The following is an 18,280-nucleotide window of genomic DNA, read 5'->3' as shown; positions in this document are numbered from 1 at the left end:
GCCTTATGTCTTAAGTGGGGGGCGAGCTCCAAACCTAGTCTGGCATTGCCCAAACGCAGCCCATTACCACCCCAACCCCTTGGGAATGTTGGAAAAAAGAAAAATACTTCCTGTGGACAAAAGAGGCCTTAATTCAGATATCAAGTGATATCCATTATTACTATAGAGAGGATATGCGGCATATGAGTAATCAATAGGTGGTGGGAATAGAAACCTTTCTCTGGCCAATTTGTTCTTTGAAATCATTTTACTAGCAAATGCATTGGTTATAGCTATAAAAAAATATTCAGATTAAGTTTGAAAAGAAGTCTAAATAAACTAAAAAGAATCTTAAAATCAAAATTGCGCACTATAAACATGATAGACAAGTTACTGTGTAGCTGAGACTCAAACTAAAGAACTTCTTGGTCCATAGTCAGAAATCTCATTCTCAGCAATTTCTCAGGTAGGAATTTCTCAAGATATCTTCAAATTTCCTGGGATATATTCAAGAAAATCTGGCCGATTTTTTTTCAAGTAATAAATAAAGCAAAATAGAAAACGTAAATAAATGTAAAAAAGAAAGAGCAGGGGAACAGAACTTTTGAATACCTGGATATTATCATGACAATATTAGGAAAATATTAGGATATTATCATGATATTAGGGCTATGGAGATCATTTGAAAATATATTGAGACTATTGAGTAAATATCATTTTCTGAAAAACTAGGAGAATTTCAAGTACTTGATATATTTTATCAATTTGACCACTTTTGTTCCTCCAATTAGCTAATAGTAATGATTCATTTCTGGAAGAATTTGTGCACTAACAGAAATGGTCAAAACTACTATAGTAACCCTCGGAAGAGGAATATGACAATGACATGATGGGAAAAGAAGAAAATAGTCCACGAAGGCCTTCTCGGAATTCTAATAGAATGACTACCATAGTTATAGCATAGGACACCTCAAAGAAGAAATTTTCTTGGAAATTAGATCATTTATTTTCTCATCTCCCACCTTATTCCCACACTCGTGGAGGAGAATTTCCAATGTGCCACGTATTCCAATATGCCATGCATGTGTGACAAATGCCAATGTCCAAGTGCCTCACATGTGTCAGATTTTCCAATGTCCCATATGTGCCAATGTGTCAATATCCATCTTCAAGAACGCCACATGTGCCATGTGCCAATGTGCTACCATCCATCTTTTAGCAAAGCGCCCACATGTGCCAATGTGCCACATGTTCCACCATCCATCTTCAAGTGGCCCACATATGCGACATGTGCAATGTACCCCTGTCCATCTTCAAGTGCCCCACATATGCCATATGCCCCATGTACCACCGTCCATCTTTTCTTGCACCCACGTGCCAATGTCCATCATCAAGCACCCCCACGCATTGCCACCATCCACCTTCAAGTGCCTCACATGTGCCACATGTACCACCATTTGCCTTCAAGCACCCCAATGTGCCACATGTACCAACGCCCATCTTCAAGCGCCCCACATGTGCCAGAGTCCATCTTCAAGCACTCCACCACATGCCCTATGTGACAATGTGGTACATACAGGCAACTGCCAAGGAAATTTCCCATGGAAAGTTTTGTTTTGCCAAATAACAAATTTGAAAATGGGCCTCAATTTTCAGGGAAAATCTTATTAGAAACAAACAATAAAAACTTCTTTTCCTTTCCCTTGAAAATCTTATCAGAAACAAACAATAAAAACTTCTTTTCCTTTCCCTTGAGAACAATAGTTCCCTTCCTTCCACTTCTAACATCACAAAATGGAAATCTACCTCAATATGCTTTGTTTTTTCATGGAAGATAGATTGATGGACAACAACCTGGTTTTATAGCACGTCTCAATAAACCTAATGGTTTTAAATGGATTGATGGATTGCAATCTGGGAAGATTCTCTACTTGTCAACAGCTACTGCTACCAACTTCACTGCCTTATTGAGTACAAAGCCACTAAAGGTGTCTCTATGCAATTCCCTCTCTTAGATATATTAGGCAAATACAAATGAGCAACTTCAATGCAGAACATCTTAATCTGAAACATCTTCTGTCTGCCCCTCCTGCACTAGCTCAGGTCAAGCCACACTAACATTCCTCCCTAGATAGATGGTTAGGTGTCATCAACGTTCCCAATTCACCATCATACCAATCACACACCTTCAAAACTCTACATCAATTGCCCCTTGCTGATAGGCTTCTATCACAAAAAGTTGGCACAAAAAGACCTCCAGCCTCTAAGTCCCCAATAAAGGGAAAATCTTGTGAATTTGTCCTCTCATGGCCAATAGTGATTGCCTCCATCCTATTTCACATGCTTGTACTTGGAATATGGAACTTGAATAAGATTTTAAGCAAGAAATTTATAGACTTGTTAACCCTATTACTTCACAGAAAGTGGTAGACTTCTTCACTGCAACCATGAGTTGACAATAGCATTTTCTTTTGGTAAGTTGGTTTTGGTTGGGAAATAGTATGTTCTTGATCAATGTGTTCCACCATAATTGGGGTAGTTACATCCAGTGTTTTCAGTATCAGACGCATGTATCGCACCCTTGGGATATGGAAACATATTGGTTATTGCATGGCAAATATCACATGTATTGTGTAATATATCGCTGTTTTTGGGAAACATTAGGAAATTGGTTGAATTTTTCAATAAAACTTCAGGGGATGTTAAAGACAACATTATTATATACTTAGAACTCAAAAGATCACAAAGAAAAAACATAATAAGTTTCCTTTGTATAGGGACCTAAATGATGTGTTGTCTGACAGAAGTGATGCAATTATATTCAAATCATTTCATATATAATTTATAGATCATAAAAGACATGTATAAAGTCAAAAATGAAAGGCCAATATCAAAAATCAGATTTTCCTTAATTTTCCATTTTTCCCAAATTCAAAATCGTAGGCCAAAATCCATGATTGAGCATCATTGATTCCAAATTATTTAAATAAGAAAAAAGTGTTAGAATTTGAAAAAAGCTCACCGATTTCGTTTCTGATACTACTGTGTGCTCTCCAATTTAGATTTCCACACCCAAATCCCCTTTTCTCTCCAACCAATTGAAAAGGAGTAGTCGAAATCACCTTAGGAAAGTAACTTAAGGAAGGGAAAAAAATCACAAAAAAATGGATTTTGGGGGAATTTGGCGAATTATCCAATTTTTTCGCAAAGGGGGCTGACGATGGTATCGACAATACATATCAATGGTATCAATAATACAAAGGAGTTTACAACTGCAATATTTTCAAAAAATTGTAATGTATCAACATATCACCGATACAGTATGATATTTGGAAATATCGCATGATATAGGGAAGAAAGTGAACTTAAGCTTGGTTTCGTATCATCCACATGTGAATAGTATCAACCGATATATTGGCCAATACCATCGATATTGCACTCACTACATCTCGTACTTAGCTATGAAAATCACTTTGCATGCCTCGATTGCCCCATCATATCTTTTATCTGCACATGTGGCATATTTATGTTGTACTATTTTTTTAAAAATATCTGAGAGAAAAAGAACCATGAGATATTTTCTTCACCTCCCAAATGTGCTCCAGCTTTTACTGAACTCACACATTGAGAATTTCAACCGTGCTTTCATGAATACAGTATAGGACATGATTCCTTCAGCAATATAATAGTTATTAATTGTTGCTGAAATGCAAGAAGATTTCAGTGTTTCTGTTCATGGTGACTTCTTCTTTTTTTCTTTTTTCTTTTTTTTTTGCTAAAATAATCATGTTCCCTTCACAAAAAAGATTAATTTTCTAACGTTGTAACTGTAATGACAATGGAATTCAGAGAACAAACAGAAAGCAAGAACTCAAATCATAGAAAATTGAAGAAGGGCATAAGAAGTCTGCGTGAGGAAATAGGTTGTAGCATCATAGTGCTTTTAGATTGGTCAAAATGCATGTAAGTAGAATATCCATTGGCACGAATTTTACCGTTGTATAAGAAAATCCTCAGTCGTTGGTGTGTCTAAAACTGGATTTGCGAAAAAAGAGCCTTTCAACATGTCTGCACAAGCAAAAGAAGGCAGAATTCAAACAGGCAGTCCATCGACCCAAGAAGTTGAAATATGAACAGAATGACATGAGCTTAACCTCTCAAAAGAGACAAGCACAATATCTTCCAAGTCTTTCTTAGAATATCCTAACTGATCTGCTCTTGAATTGGGTATCTCAACAAACAAAACATCAAAGTGAGATAGAAAAGCCTTGCATCTCCATCCCTCTCACATTAAGGATTTTCAAGAAGAGCGAAGTAGTAGCAGCAACCAAACACTTTTTAAAATCCCCAAACACGGAAACTTCTATGCAGTGTTTTCAGTAGCGCTGTAGCGTAGCGTGTAGCATACGCTATGTAGCGTAGCATAGCGAAAACGCTACGTTGCGTACACATGTAGCGTAATTCCCTGTTAGCGTAAGCTACATGGTATGTAGTGTAGCATAGTGTGTAGCGTGCATAGCATAAGCTACCTGAAACCTCATTTTTTCAAGTGTTTTTTCTATGTTAGCTAAACACCTATTTTTAAATGGTGATGACTTATACCTATGACACATGGCACTACATTAAACTAATCCGGACCATCCAAATTGTGGTCCATATGGTAGATAGAGCACTTAGATCAATCCGGACCATCCAAATTGTGGTCTATATCATGAATTTGTGATGTTTCAATAAATAAAAAAGAAGTCATACTTAGAGATGTCTAAAGGCAAAGAGAGAGGGATTTTGCATGGAAATAAGTGGTTGATGATCCAGATTCATAGTCAAGAACTCATCGAAATTATGCATTTTGTAAATCTTATCATATGTTCTATTATTTTAATTAAAAATATTAAGGATTGTGTAGCTTATGCTACACGCTATAAAGGGCCAAACACCACGCTATACGCTACACGCTATTTAAAACACTGCTTCTATGTTACAGACTTGGATTTAACCTCATAAATAGACATTGATGGAAAATAGATGGACAAATGACATACGACTTTGATATGATTAGCAGGACATCATCATCATAGCCTTGTCCCAGCTATTTGGGGTTGGCTTTATGAATCCTGTGGCCTTCTCCCCAATCCCCACTAAGTGAACAAGCTTGTATATTTCTCAACACCTCGATGCATGTTCTTTTAGGTCTTCTACTACTCCTATCAGGCCCTTCAACCCTACTACAAGTTCCACTCCTTACCAGGGCATACCTTGTAAGGATGATGCCTAACAGATACTAAAATTATCTGGAAGTCCTTACAGACAATTCGAAATTGCATTTATCATAAGTTCATAACAGCGCATGGGAGATGGTATATCATAAGTCATAAAATTTATAGGACTTCGGAGATAAAAGAATTTTAAATGTCTTTAAATTTAATTTAAAAATAAAAAAGAAAGAAAAGTAAATCCAATAGCACATCCATCAACAGTCTGTTAAAGCAACCAAGAAAAAATATTTCGAAGCCTCTACAAAGGCCTCGATATTCAGCTGAGGAGCACAAAAGTGAGACTCTTAACAGCTGAAGTATGATCCAACCTGTTTGTAACTCATCGACCCATGCTGACCTCACTATAAAATTAGTATCTAAGGAGCTGCATGTCATTGATGTTCATTGTGGATTCTATCCCCTCTTTGTAACTGCTCAGCTTTCTCATAAAACTTCTGTTCCTAATTTAATTACAAAAAAGAAAAAGAAAAAGAAAAAAAAGAAGAAAAAGAAGATCTTAACAGCATAGCCTGAACTTGAATTCTCCTTAAAAGTCAACCTTACTAATGTTCCAAAATGGTTTTGAAAGATGTTCCATGATTGGCAAAGTTGAAGCAGAAACCGTTGACTTCGAAACTCATTCATTTACTTCTTTTTAATCATTAATGATCAGAAATCCAACAAAGCTCATTGGATTGTCCCTTCAATTTGTGCGCCCTTCTCAAACAAGAAACTGGCATCCACCATGCAAGAGCTCTTCAATGGGTGCACAAACATGAGACTGACGCATAATTTGATGTCTGAAGTTAACAACGTAAGATTGTTCTAGGGAACATTCTGAGCCATTTTCCTCAGACCTTTGGTGCTCCATCACAGATTATCCAGAACAAAGAGGTCAACAGATGCAAATGGAAAAGCGCACACCTAAAAGCATGCTAATGTTTAGTGTATCAACCTTGTTGAGTTTCACCTATATAAAAGATAAAGTTGCAGTGTTTGTGTTTTTGACACAAACATGATGCGACGTACCAAAAGATGAGGTCTCAAGTCCAACCATACCACAAGTTACAGTCCACCAAGCAGATAACTTCAAACCTATCAAGTGCATGCAACATCCAACCCATTCAATAGGTTGGCCCTGCCCTGTGAATCACCTAGTGCAAAATTCAGCCCCATATACTCATAAGGTGAGCCACACCATCAAATATATATATATATATATATATATTGCCATTGATAAATAGAAAAACGAAAGTGTGGTCCAATGAATGGATGTGGCTTATTTTTGCATAAAGTGATCCTTGTGATGAGGCCAACCTATTGGATGGATTGGATGTTGCATGCACATTAAAGGTTGGAAACTATTCTCTGGGTGGACACCTGTTGTCCACTCGATTGGACTTGAGACCTTCTCCCAAAAGACAAGACTAAACTAGAAATACATAATTAGATCATGATCCTCCCGAAATACAGAAGTGCATAATTCCATCAATCCCAAAGCCACATTAGCCGAAATGTCTTCTGAGTGGCAAGCTTTACATTTTCAGGGGAAAAAAAGGAAGGCATAAAACCATTTTTCTTCCCATAAAAATTTAAAAAAAAAAAAAAAAAAAAGTTTTTTTTTTCTTAGGAGAGAATTATATTGTCCATATTCTTATCAGTGACATTCCTATGCTCACTAATACATTTAGAAGAAACATAGTGGTGTAAAATTTTCAATTAAGAGGGAATAAACTCAGTAACAGTGAGAAAAAATAGTTTCAAATAGAAAACTTTACATTAGCCAAAATTGGAAATAGGGAACAACATACCAAGTTTACCAGACTCTAGCGTCTCCTTTCCATGACTCCATCCAAAGCCATACCTATATAAAATGGCAAATAGCAACTGCTTGGAAGCTTCTCCCATAGTGTCTACTTGGATATCCAACTTAACAACTATGAAGAAAATAATAATTTCCAGTGACAATTCATTGAAAAAAAAAAAAAACAAGCAAAAAAAAATTTAAGTAAAAAAACATGCTCCCAACGAAAGCAGTAAAACAAAGAATTAAAAGGTGGCAGCTGATGCTAAAAGTTTTTAGATGTGTACAATAAGGATATTTATTCTCCTTTTCTTATGTTCACCTTTGTTTTTAAGGGGACCTAAGGCCTATTGGGGCAGGGGATTGATACCTTTTTCTTTTGGATTGTCCATCCAAAATGACAAGAATCCAAAAAAGTAGGATGTTTGGGTTGGCTAGAGATTAAGAGGCAGCAGCTGAGGTAATTTTAAATGAGTGTGAGGAAATGAGAAAACAAAGAGAATGAAAGCGCTTTCTGCTTATTTCTTTGTCATCAGATGTGAAAGCATTTCAAAGCACGCTTCAAGCACTTAACAGCTTTAAACGTAATGAGAAGCATTATGGGATTCAAATTCAATGCTTTTCCATAGTATGTTTTTTCATTGCAGAAGTCTTCATGGCAATTCTGACAACTCCATTCAACATCGAATGTGGACTGTTGGTGCATTTCTTCTTAACAATGTTTTTTTTTTTTTTGCAAAGATGATATTTTATTGAAAGAAGAGAACCACAAAAACAGAGAAAAGAAAAGGAAAACAGAAGACATCAACAAGAAAAGATTAAAATATTTCTTAACAATGCATTTACAAGCCAAAAAGATTAAAATTGACCAAACGAAGATATGTTTTGGGCATGGTTCATCCACAATGGGGCCCATCAGATCAATGGATTGGATAAACCAACCATATGCCCCACATGTACAGATCAGGTAACAACAACCAGCAAATCTTGTATTTTCTCCATCAAATGTGGACTGTTACTTGGTGCATTTCTTCTCAACTGTGCATTTACATGCCAACAATGGAAAGGTCAGAGTTGCCAAAATGAAGAGATGTTTTAGGCATGGTTCGTCCACAACGGGGGCCATCAGATCAATGGATTGGATAAACCAACCATTGGCCCCACATGTACAGATAGAGATAGGTACCAAACGAGGAAGTTCTTCCACTTTAAGTTACGAACGGGGAACTCAGCCTCGTTATTAGTAAATGGATAGCAAGCATATCTGTCTCGCTTGGAAACTGATATCAATCTGCAGATACTTAAAATATGTTAAACATTATAGTTCACATGCACCATGTTTTAATATATTTAGCTGTACTGCTACTTTCAGAGATATCATTGGCCATAGCCCATAGCAGAAATAAGCTGAAGTTTGTAGCATACTACATGAGCATTTGTGGAATTTTCAGTACTGAATTTCTAAAAATCAGGAGAAGACAGTTGCAAGGTCAACAGACTCGAGTGATTATATGCTGCACTTAAGCAACTTTTTGTCTACACAAAGTTGATACTCAGTGATTTTGGCTACTTTTTTCATTGAGTGATAGTTCCGAGGTAGTAGAATTGCTTGGGACATGTTTGGAAAGCATGGATTCCAGACCAAATAGTGGAAAAGGAAAAGAGTTTTCCTTTGATGTGACAATTTGTGTTGTTTGGATAGCAAAGAAAAGGGTGGATTACACCAAGAAATCATTACACTTTTCCATAATTTGGATACTAGGCACAAGAAACTAGGTGAGCATATGAGAGGAATATGAGATTTCCACTCACGACCCAAACAAGAACTCTAAATTGGAATCCATGTTTCAATAGTTCTCATCATTGGATACTTAATGGTGGGTTTTTTTTTTTTTTTGCCCTTAGATTCTATATTTCCAAACATGCCCTTAAGGCTCTAATCTACTTCTAGCATACATAAGGTCAGGGATTCCATCCAATACAACCAAACTTGAACTAAAGCCAATCTTGGATGTAAACTAACCAATTAAACAATTAAGGATTACCTGCTATCTGGATCTTCAAGCTCCTTCGCCACCTCTTCAGGAAGTCTTGCTAATCTATTAATATGGGAAATATCCAATCAAGCAGATTAAGGGTGGAAAAAAAAAAAAAAAAAAAGAAGAAGGTTTGAGCCTCTTCTCCTCAGGTACTCACAGGTACTCATGCATGCATTCACACACAGATCAATATGAGAAACATCTAGTAAGTCTACTCCAAATGCATACCGGGGGGAAAGATGTAAGAGATTTTGGCGTAATAAAGAAAATCCTGGAACCTGTAACAAAAGCGATGGGGTGAAAGTTGTACACAGGAACTGAGGATGTGCCAAACTTATATGCATACAATATTTTAGCTTAATGGCAATGGAAGCATGGTGTGCTAGAAAATCAGAAATTTCATAGTTCAGACCAAAAGCCAAGACATAAATTTCCAAAGACAAGATTTTTGGCATGAGGATAAGCAAGCCACAAAACATAACATTGTAGGTTAGTGATCAGCATAATAACAATTCATGTTTTGGATGGTGATTGATTTCAAGGTAACTTAACATCGCAATTGGCATAATACCGAGAATCAACATACCAATTTGAGCAAATGTTGCTGATTTCTACACGGAGAATGGTTAATAATACAAATCAATATAGTCCAAGCTTACAGTAGTGATGGTTCTCAAAATAATAATGATGATGATGATGATATTATTATTATTATTAACAATAATAATAATAAGTATCACCAACACCAACATGGCCCACCAAAATTAGTAGTGAATGTTAAAAGAAATAAGAGAACTAAAAAGGATGTTTAGATGGGAGGAAAAATGATGGGGACATCGGAGGACTTACTCGGATGTACCAGAGATGGAGATGACCACTCACATCAACGCAACTTTCTTTGTGGATGGGAGATGAGTCCCAGATGGGGCCCACAAGGCCATTTTGAATACCTCACATGCATTAGACATGCATCAGAAAGACCCCACTTTGAGATGATGTATGTAGCATGCGTAGAAGACCATTTTAGTCATAGGATTTCTATTTTGTGTCAACCCGACAGTTGGATCTTTTCGATCAAGCCATCGGGCCACCAGATCTTTTAGATATGAGCACCTTGGACTCTGATCTTACTTTCTTTATCTTTTTTGTTATTTTTAGGAGTTATTTGATGGTTGAGATTGATAATATATGTTTTATTTTTCTTATTTTGGATGATAGGCCACTTTACTTAAGTGAGTGGCATAGTTGTGATTATGCTGAATTTTAATTCTGAATTTTTTAATTATAAAACCACAAGGGGAGTGGAGTTCCAACCCTAGTGGTGTTATTGAGAAGAAAGAAAAAAGAGAGAAGCTCTCTTGTGTGAAAGAATTTTCGTCTTTATTTTCTAAGATTTTTTTTCAAAAAAACCCTCCCTTCCAATTAAATTGTGAAAAGGGTAGAAGCTTGTTGGGTGGTGGATTCTAAGGTACATCCTTCCTCTTTCGCTTCTTCGAAAGGTATTCTCTTCTTCTCTTGTCTTCCTCTTTTCCCTTCCATTACAACCTTCTAAACCTTAGATTTTCAATTTCCTATTTTCCCTAATTTTTAAAAACCCTAATTCTAAAATCCTCAATTCCCATGAACCATAATTTTCTTAATTTCAGATTTTCTCATTTCCTAACCCTAATCATAAAACCTACAAATCTGTCCATTGAGTGTGGAATTTGCCTATGCTAAATTGGAAGTTCTATCCTTCCATCAGTCCTAGTTTTAATTGATTTATGTGATTTCTTAGCATGCAGGCATGTGATTTAGGTTAAATCAGATTTTATTTCATATTGTTTATTCTTAATTAATTGGTAGGTTAACATCTTTTGTTAATTGAATTACTTTATAGACGCTTTCATAATCTCCATGTTGCATGCTAGCATTAAAACATGTGTCCTGCATCAACAAATATACTCTTCAGATTATTGCATCCAATGTGAATGTAAGCAGTTTATCATTTTATTTTAGTGTAGTATATTTTATCATAGATATATGTTCCATTTGTGGAATAACATATTTTTGGGCAATAGCATGTTTACAGTAGGCCCACAAGATGAATGGCAAAGGTCATACATGTGTGCCACGACCGCATGAAGAGGATTCTCAATCTGTTCACATGAACACCCATGACTAAAATGCACATATACATGGCCCTAACAACACCGCAGCTTGTCCGATAATGAATTAGTGCCCCCCCAAAACAAACGAAAAATGCGCAAATGATTGAGAAAGCAATTTGAGCCTCGGTTTAATATTTGGAACCAGTGATTTTTGTGGGCATTGTTACCAAGATGAAGAAGTTAATGTCTAACTAGTTCGCTAGATGAAAAAGATATTTGAACAAAATATGAGAGGACGCATACAATGTTTGAACATGCATTTGCTCAGCCCAATAAACTGTACAAGCAGGAAGATGACTTTTTCGTGATCCCATATATGGTGGCCGACACAGTGGATGTCGGTACCCTGAAAACTACCCCAACGGAGGATCCTAACCAATCCAATTGAGGCACCATAAATGTGGACCATTCATTGTAACTGTTCGTTTTCATTGAACAGTTATGATCAGCTCACAGGAGAGATATTAGCCATCACATATCCCATGATGGGATTGACTAAATCAACATGTTATATTATTGAAAGGTGGATCCACCTGAACCATCACTAGGTTGAACAAAAAATTGCTGTTTATTTCCATCGAGCACCATATAATACCATAAAATATAAACACCAACATTATAATCATAAGATCCACAGACAGTCTGACACTGAGTATCGAAACCACAAGTTCATTAATTTTAAATGGCATGACCTTTTACACTGCTTCTAGCAAGATTGGGAATCCAATCCCTCCCTCTTGAATAGGCTGTGGAATTTGATTCATCCATTCCAACTTCCTATTGAGATCTTCGTCAGTGTTAGCCAAAACACGAGCTGCAGTATTTCCTTGTCAATGCAGGTGATACACCCCCGAAACTGATATTCATATTTGGAAAACTGATTCTCGGATTCAGATCCTTATATATGGTTAGCCTCTCTTCACTAAAGATATAGAGAATCCAATCAATATAAAATTACGCAGCTTGAAGCTCAAAGCTGTCTAAATTTCTTTCCTCGCTATAGATCTAATGGAAGCATACACATTCATATCAACATAAGATGTGATTTCTTATTTCTAGGAAGGTGCTCAAAGCTCCTAGATCACAAGAAATGTCCAACCAAGCAATAATGAGGTGTAACAGCTTTTATACTAGTATGAATGACAAGGAAAAGTCATCCAGATCCTGGTTAAGAACTAGTTCATACATAATTTCATATCCTTCCAATAATACTCAGGAAGAGCTGCAGAAGCAAGGGTTTAGGGTACTGTGTTCATGATATCCAAAAATGGTCACATGACGGTTGTTATGTAATGGAAACAGTGGGTCCGGTATGCATTATGAGGCCGTAATATGGCCATTATAGAAAAAACAGTCCGTTACAGGGCCATTAGATTTTTTTTCATTTGGCCATAATGGACATTATGGGGGGCCGTAACAACCATTACAGCCTGTATCGTAACGGTAATGAACCTTGACTGTGTTTAACTCACTTTACTCCGAAATCACATTGGCACACAGCTGTATAACTACTATTAAAATATTATACTAATTCATTTTTATAATTTGAAATTATTTTAGTATACAATTTTGAGAAGATTGAGCCATATTCAAAACGTATATTCCTATATCCATCATGCCAAATCCAACTAAGGTACCCTGAGGGATTTGAAAGATCCAAGCATTGCAAGTCCATCCTCTAAGATGGCTGCATACGGAGAGAATGTTTGCAGCTATTTGCACTGAGAAAGAACAATTCATCATTCTAGCATGGACACTTCAATTCCCATGAATATTTACGAACTGAAATTTCACATCATCTATTTGAATGATTTCAACTCTCATAAGATAATTAGGTCTATAAGAAAACCTGTTTTAAAGAAAAATCATACTGAATTTAGTGAGCTAGGTCCCCTAAGCTTTTTGCTTTTTCCTTCTTCTTTTTTTCAATCCATGCCTAGACTAATTCAATTTCTTAACACCAAAGAAATGCTGGTTTCACTGTCCTCACCTTCAAATCCTACACAAAACATTTTTTCAAATATAGTCTGATACATAGTTAAATCAGTTTCAGTGGAGAATGAAAAGAGTAGCCCCCACACAAAAATTCTAATCAGGTTTTGGCCCATGGCAAATCCCACTCTGAAGCTGAGTTTCAGTTCCTTGATACACAGTAAGCCAACACAATCGTGGTGGCAATAGGAACCATACTTGAGTTACCCGCCATCTCAATCCCCAATATTGCAAAATTGATTTTACAAATCGATCAAATGGCACATTGCTTACTATAATTTTCATAGCGAATTCGAAATGAAAGAATGTACTAAATCTCTGCAGCAATTTCCATGTAACCAGTTGAAAGGGAGTAAAAAACTTCCAATCAACAGTAAAATGAATATAATGGATATCATGCCAGCCATTTGCATTTGTACTCGCATTACGAGCACAAGATTTTATGATGAGGCATGATCATAAAGTTCTATCACATGTTGGTCCTCACCATAAACGTGACAAACATGTATGGCAATCAGGACCATTCATTTGGTCGGCCACCATGTGGATGGGACATAGTCCAAAATTCAAATTGACAGGACAATCTTGAACATCCTATCATTGAAAGTTTTGCATGCTGAATGTGGACCATTCTAAGTTAACCATCCTTTTGCAGCCAACGACCGGTTCACTAGAATAGTCCAATGTTGCTAATTTTCAGCTATGGCAGTGATCAAGGTCCAGATCACCATGTTCAAGTGCCAGGTGTACAGTTGAGATGTTCTGATTGCCACTTTATGAACTCCATGAAGCATGTAACAAAGCTGAATTCTTCTAACTAAACATACTTCAAGAATATTGTCTTAAATGGATTTTCAATTGTCAAAGCATCATGATCGATAGATGTTTTGAGCTTCATGGTGAGATGGTTGTTTGGACTCCACCTTGTCGCCGCTCTCTGAGGGATGAGGGGTTTAAGGAGTATGCAGCCCTCTTGGAATGGCTTCATCCTTCCAGGCTTTAAGTTGGTGAAAGCGATAGCATTTGGTCAAATGATAAGTCTAGAAGCTTCTCGGTTGGATTGTTCTACTTCATGCTTCAAAACAAAGGGGAGAATCTTGCAAACACCTTTCATGTATGGCATTATGGTGTCCCTCCTAAAGTTGGGGCATTTGTTTGGCTAGCAGGAAGAATAAAAACCCTCACTATTGACAACCGCCAAAAGTGATCTATAATTATTCCAAATATTTGCCTTCTTTGTATGTCCAATGCAAAGTCAATGAACCACCTCCTCTTTCATTGCTCCTATACAAGCTGAGTATGGGCCTCTCTTTTTGCTAGATTCAGCCTAGTGTGGTTGATGCCTCGTGATATTGGCGATTCCCTTCTTGCCTGGCACGGGGTGGCCCTCTGCAAGGGTTCTCGTGCATTATGGAGACTGTCTTCTTGCCAGTTTATGGGCAATTTGGGCGAAAAGGAATGTGAGATGTTTCTGTAACATGTGTCGCAGCATGGATTGGGTTGCTAATCATGTGTGGGATATTGTGTTGGAGTGGGCCGCGGCCATGGGTAGCTAGTAGTAGATTTGTTTTTGCTTTTCCCTTTGTTTTTTGTGTTTCTCATCTTGTTGTTTCACTTTTTGGTGCTACCTCAGCACTTTTTTTATGAAATTTATATTTCAAAAAAAAAAATTGTCGAGAGTTTCCAAAGGAAACAAGCGGAAGTACACAGCATAAAAATCCTTTGATCTGCAACAAAGCATATGCTACGACAAACCAATAAACTGAACATTCATTAGGTGTTCCACTTTGAAAGGCCAGTGGGCAGAAAATTCCGGGCAATCCTGCCCATCTGTTTAGTGAACTTTTTCATGTTCAAAGCAAACCACTGCCAATATTGATTTTCAGTCACCGATTTATGTGTTGCCTAAACTACCGGTAGGGTGCATTTGGTAGTAGCTTCTCTTTCAAAATAGAATCCATCCTACACTTTGGAATAGGGCTATCAATGAGCCGAGCTGACCCATCGGGCTTTCAGGCCTGGCCAGCCTCAGGTTGGACTTGGACTGGGGCCGGGCTCAGGCTTAAGATTCAAGCCCACTTCTCAATCAGGCCAGGTTTGGACCGTGTACAACAGCCCGTCAGCCCATCCTGCCCGTTCCCATTAGGGTTTGCAAGGGTAAGTGAATTACAAATAAATAAATAACATCTAGTACCTTTAAAAAAAAAAAAAGTTTTCTATAAGTTTCTTGGACATCGCAGGTGGGCCCACCGTAATGTTTATGTGAAGTCCACACTGACCGCCAGGCGTGTCACCCCATGTTAGACCTAAGGCCCAAAAATCAGCACCATTCATGATTCAGGGGGACCACACGATTGAAAATAGTATATGAGACAACACTCACCCTCCAAACTATTTTCCTTGGTGTGACCCACATGAATCACGTATGGATCAGATTTTTGGGCTCCATGCCTAAAATTTGGTGTGCCATATAATGGTTGAAGTGATTTCATACAATCATCATGGTGAGCCCTGTAAAAATCAAGATTGGGCATCTCTCTCCCAACTGTTTCCTTCGGTGTAGTCCACGTGAATCACGGGTCAGCCTAATATATTGGACCTAGGCCTAGTGTAGGATTACAAGTCTAACGGTTAAAGTGGAATTTAAATACACGTCACAGTGGGCCCCGTAAAAAGTAAGGGTGGCGTCCCCCTCCCAATTGTTTTAAAAATATAGATTTTCACTCCTAAATTAAAAAATGGAATTTTATGGGACACCCATCCTTGAAACAAGCCTACCGTGATGTATATGTGAAATCAACTCCTACCATTAGATGTGTAATCCCACGTTAGGCCTAGATCCAAAAAATAAGGTTAACTTGTGATTCATGCCGACTAAAGTAAGCAATTGACCAAAGTAAAGAGATGGGAGATAGATGTCCGCCCTTGATTTTTACAGGGCCCACCGTGATGATTTTATGAATCCACTCCAACCATTACATGCAACACCAAAATTTTGGCATCAAGCCCAAAAATCAGGCACATACGTTATTCAAGTGGGCCACACCAAGGGAAGCAATTTAGAAGGTGAGCATTGCCCCGTACACTATTTCCAATACTGTGGGCCACATGAATCATGGATGGGGCTGAAAATTGAGCCCTGTGCCTAAAATGGGGTAATACACCTTGTAGTCAGGGTGGATTTCACATAAACATTATATAGTGGGGCCCCTCTCTCTACCCCACCCTACCAAACGCACCCTTAATATTGCCTACACATTGAAATTTTTGTATAATTGCCCACTGAAGTAGGACAATGTCAAGGACAATCACATGGACTGCCAAGATCGAAGGAATTTAGGCCAGAGGGGCTAAAAGGCATAATGCGCACTATGGCTTCCAAAGGCCACAACTTTGCAACCAATTCTCAGTTTTGCACATATTATATGTTGTTGGGAAGCTATCAGCCAGCAGTATATCCTGGCCAATGCCAAAGACAATTGACTCCAACAGTTTCCAAAACTAGGTCATTTTAGAGGCTAATCTTGAGTTTTTAGTCCAAATTTTTTTTTTTTAGTAAGTGACAATCTTTTAGGAAAGTTTACTGTTTGCAGAAGTTACGATATTAGGATTTAGGACTTTAATAAGTCATATAAGAGAGATTCTATTCAGATTTTTCATAAATAATATCAATTGTTCTCTCGTTTTTAGAGATTCATCTCTTCTTATGGCTTGAAGGGCTATTCTTGAAAAGAAGACAGTGATCTCCTCTTTTATCCACGCACCCGCTACGTGATCCACTCATAGAAGGTCATGCAAGATCAATCGTTCAGATCATTAACTATTGTGCCGCGTATCCAATTTTAGAAAAGCACCACACACATATAACATTTTCGTCCTCCAAAGAATAAGTGATAGCAAAAACAATAAAAACTTGAAATTCAAACTAAACATGAAAAGCTGATGACATCAAATCCAACAAAAAGGAAGCAGTAACATAATTGGGAAAATACATCGAATTCAGTGTATTTTAATCTAATAAACTAGAAATCATAAATTGCTGACATATCTGCAATGCGAACTTAAAATAAATAAAAACTCAAACATAAACATGGGATTTCCATAATAGAATTCAAATACATACATCTGAAATGGATATAATCCCCAATCCATCGGGCCCAAAACCATTCTCAATCTTCATCGACAAATCTCCATCTTTATCCTATTCCAATCATCAGAAAAACAAAGAAAAGAGAAACAAAACTCAAAAGATATCCAAATTACAGGAAACAAAACACAAAATCGAGATGAAAAATCAAAACCCATCAAACCCAATAATCATTTAAGGGAATTAAAACGAACCTGGAGCTCCGAATACGAGATTGTGACTGTTCTGAGCGTTGGAGGAGCAGTTTCAAGCTCGCAAGACATTTTCCGGCACAAAATCGCGTGAGAGAAACGGCTTTCGAACGAGGAAGATGTTGATGATCGAACTGAGATGGATAGAGATTCGATGGAGGGAAGATTTAAGTAGAAGATTGGAGCTCTAGAGAGCGGAAATTCATGTTCTTAATTTTCTCTTTTAAAATGGGAGCGGATTAGGTGGGACACCGACCTCACCCCCGCCGGTGCGGCCCTTAACCGTGGGGCCCATATCGATGTATCTATTCTTTATCCATACGGTCCATCCATTTCTAAAGATAATTTTAGAATATTATGAGAAAAATGAATAAGATAAAATTCTCTGGTGGACCATACTCTAGGAAACAATGATGATTGAAGGCTCTACCATTAAAAACTTCTTAGGGAATACTTAGTTTTTTCGTAGGTTTATTTCCATCCAATCCGTTTTTAAGTTTAAATAAACCTGGATGAAGGGAAAAAACAAATATCAGCTTGATCCAAAAATTTTATTGTCCATTATTGGTCAATCATCACATTTTTCCTACTTTATGGCCCACCTGATAATTTTATATTTTTCATTTTTGGTATCATGTCATAAATTCCTCTTTAAAATGTATTAACGGAGTGGATACGAAATATATATATTAATGTGGTCCCCATTGTAAGTGACGCACCGTC

General features: G+C 37.3%; 1 protein-coding gene across 5 annotated transcripts in view; it reads right to left on the bottom strand.

Moving 5' to 3' along the window:
- The window catches only part of LOC131254917 (uncharacterized), a 56,129-nt gene extending 38,325 nt beyond the window's left edge, over positions 1–17,804 (bottom strand). For 3 of the 5 annotated variants that reach the window (XM_058255638.1, XM_058255643.1, XM_058255633.1), the window contains exons 1-6: positions 17,561–17,803; positions 17,343–17,420; positions 9,306–9,355; positions 9,084–9,137; positions 7,046–7,098; positions 3,975–4,047 (exon numbers count right to left, since the gene is read on the bottom strand). In XM_058255638.1, coding sequence (XP_058111621.1) covers positions 3,975–4,047; positions 7,046–7,098; positions 9,084–9,137; positions 9,306–9,355; positions 17,343–17,420; positions 17,561–17,629 — 377 coding nt within the window. In that variant the 5' untranslated portion in view covers positions 17,630–17,803. Of the gene's footprint in view, positions 1–3,974; positions 4,048–7,045; positions 7,099–9,083; positions 9,138–9,305; positions 9,356–17,342; positions 17,421–17,560 lie in introns of all 5 variants that reach the window. The other 2 variants (XM_058255622.1, XM_058255628.1) reach the window with 1 other exon arrangement.
- Positions 17,805–18,280: the final 476 nt, after the last annotated feature.

The sequence above is a fragment of the Magnolia sinica genome, chromosome 1 (genome assembly GCF_029962835.1).
Source record: "Magnolia sinica isolate HGM2019 chromosome 1, MsV1, whole genome shotgun sequence".
NCBI classification, from domain to species: domain Eukaryota; kingdom Viridiplantae; phylum Streptophyta; class Magnoliopsida; order Magnoliales; family Magnoliaceae; genus Magnolia; species Magnolia sinica.
Note: the sequence above shows the minus strand (reverse complement) of the source record. Positions and strands in the feature narration are given on the sequence as shown.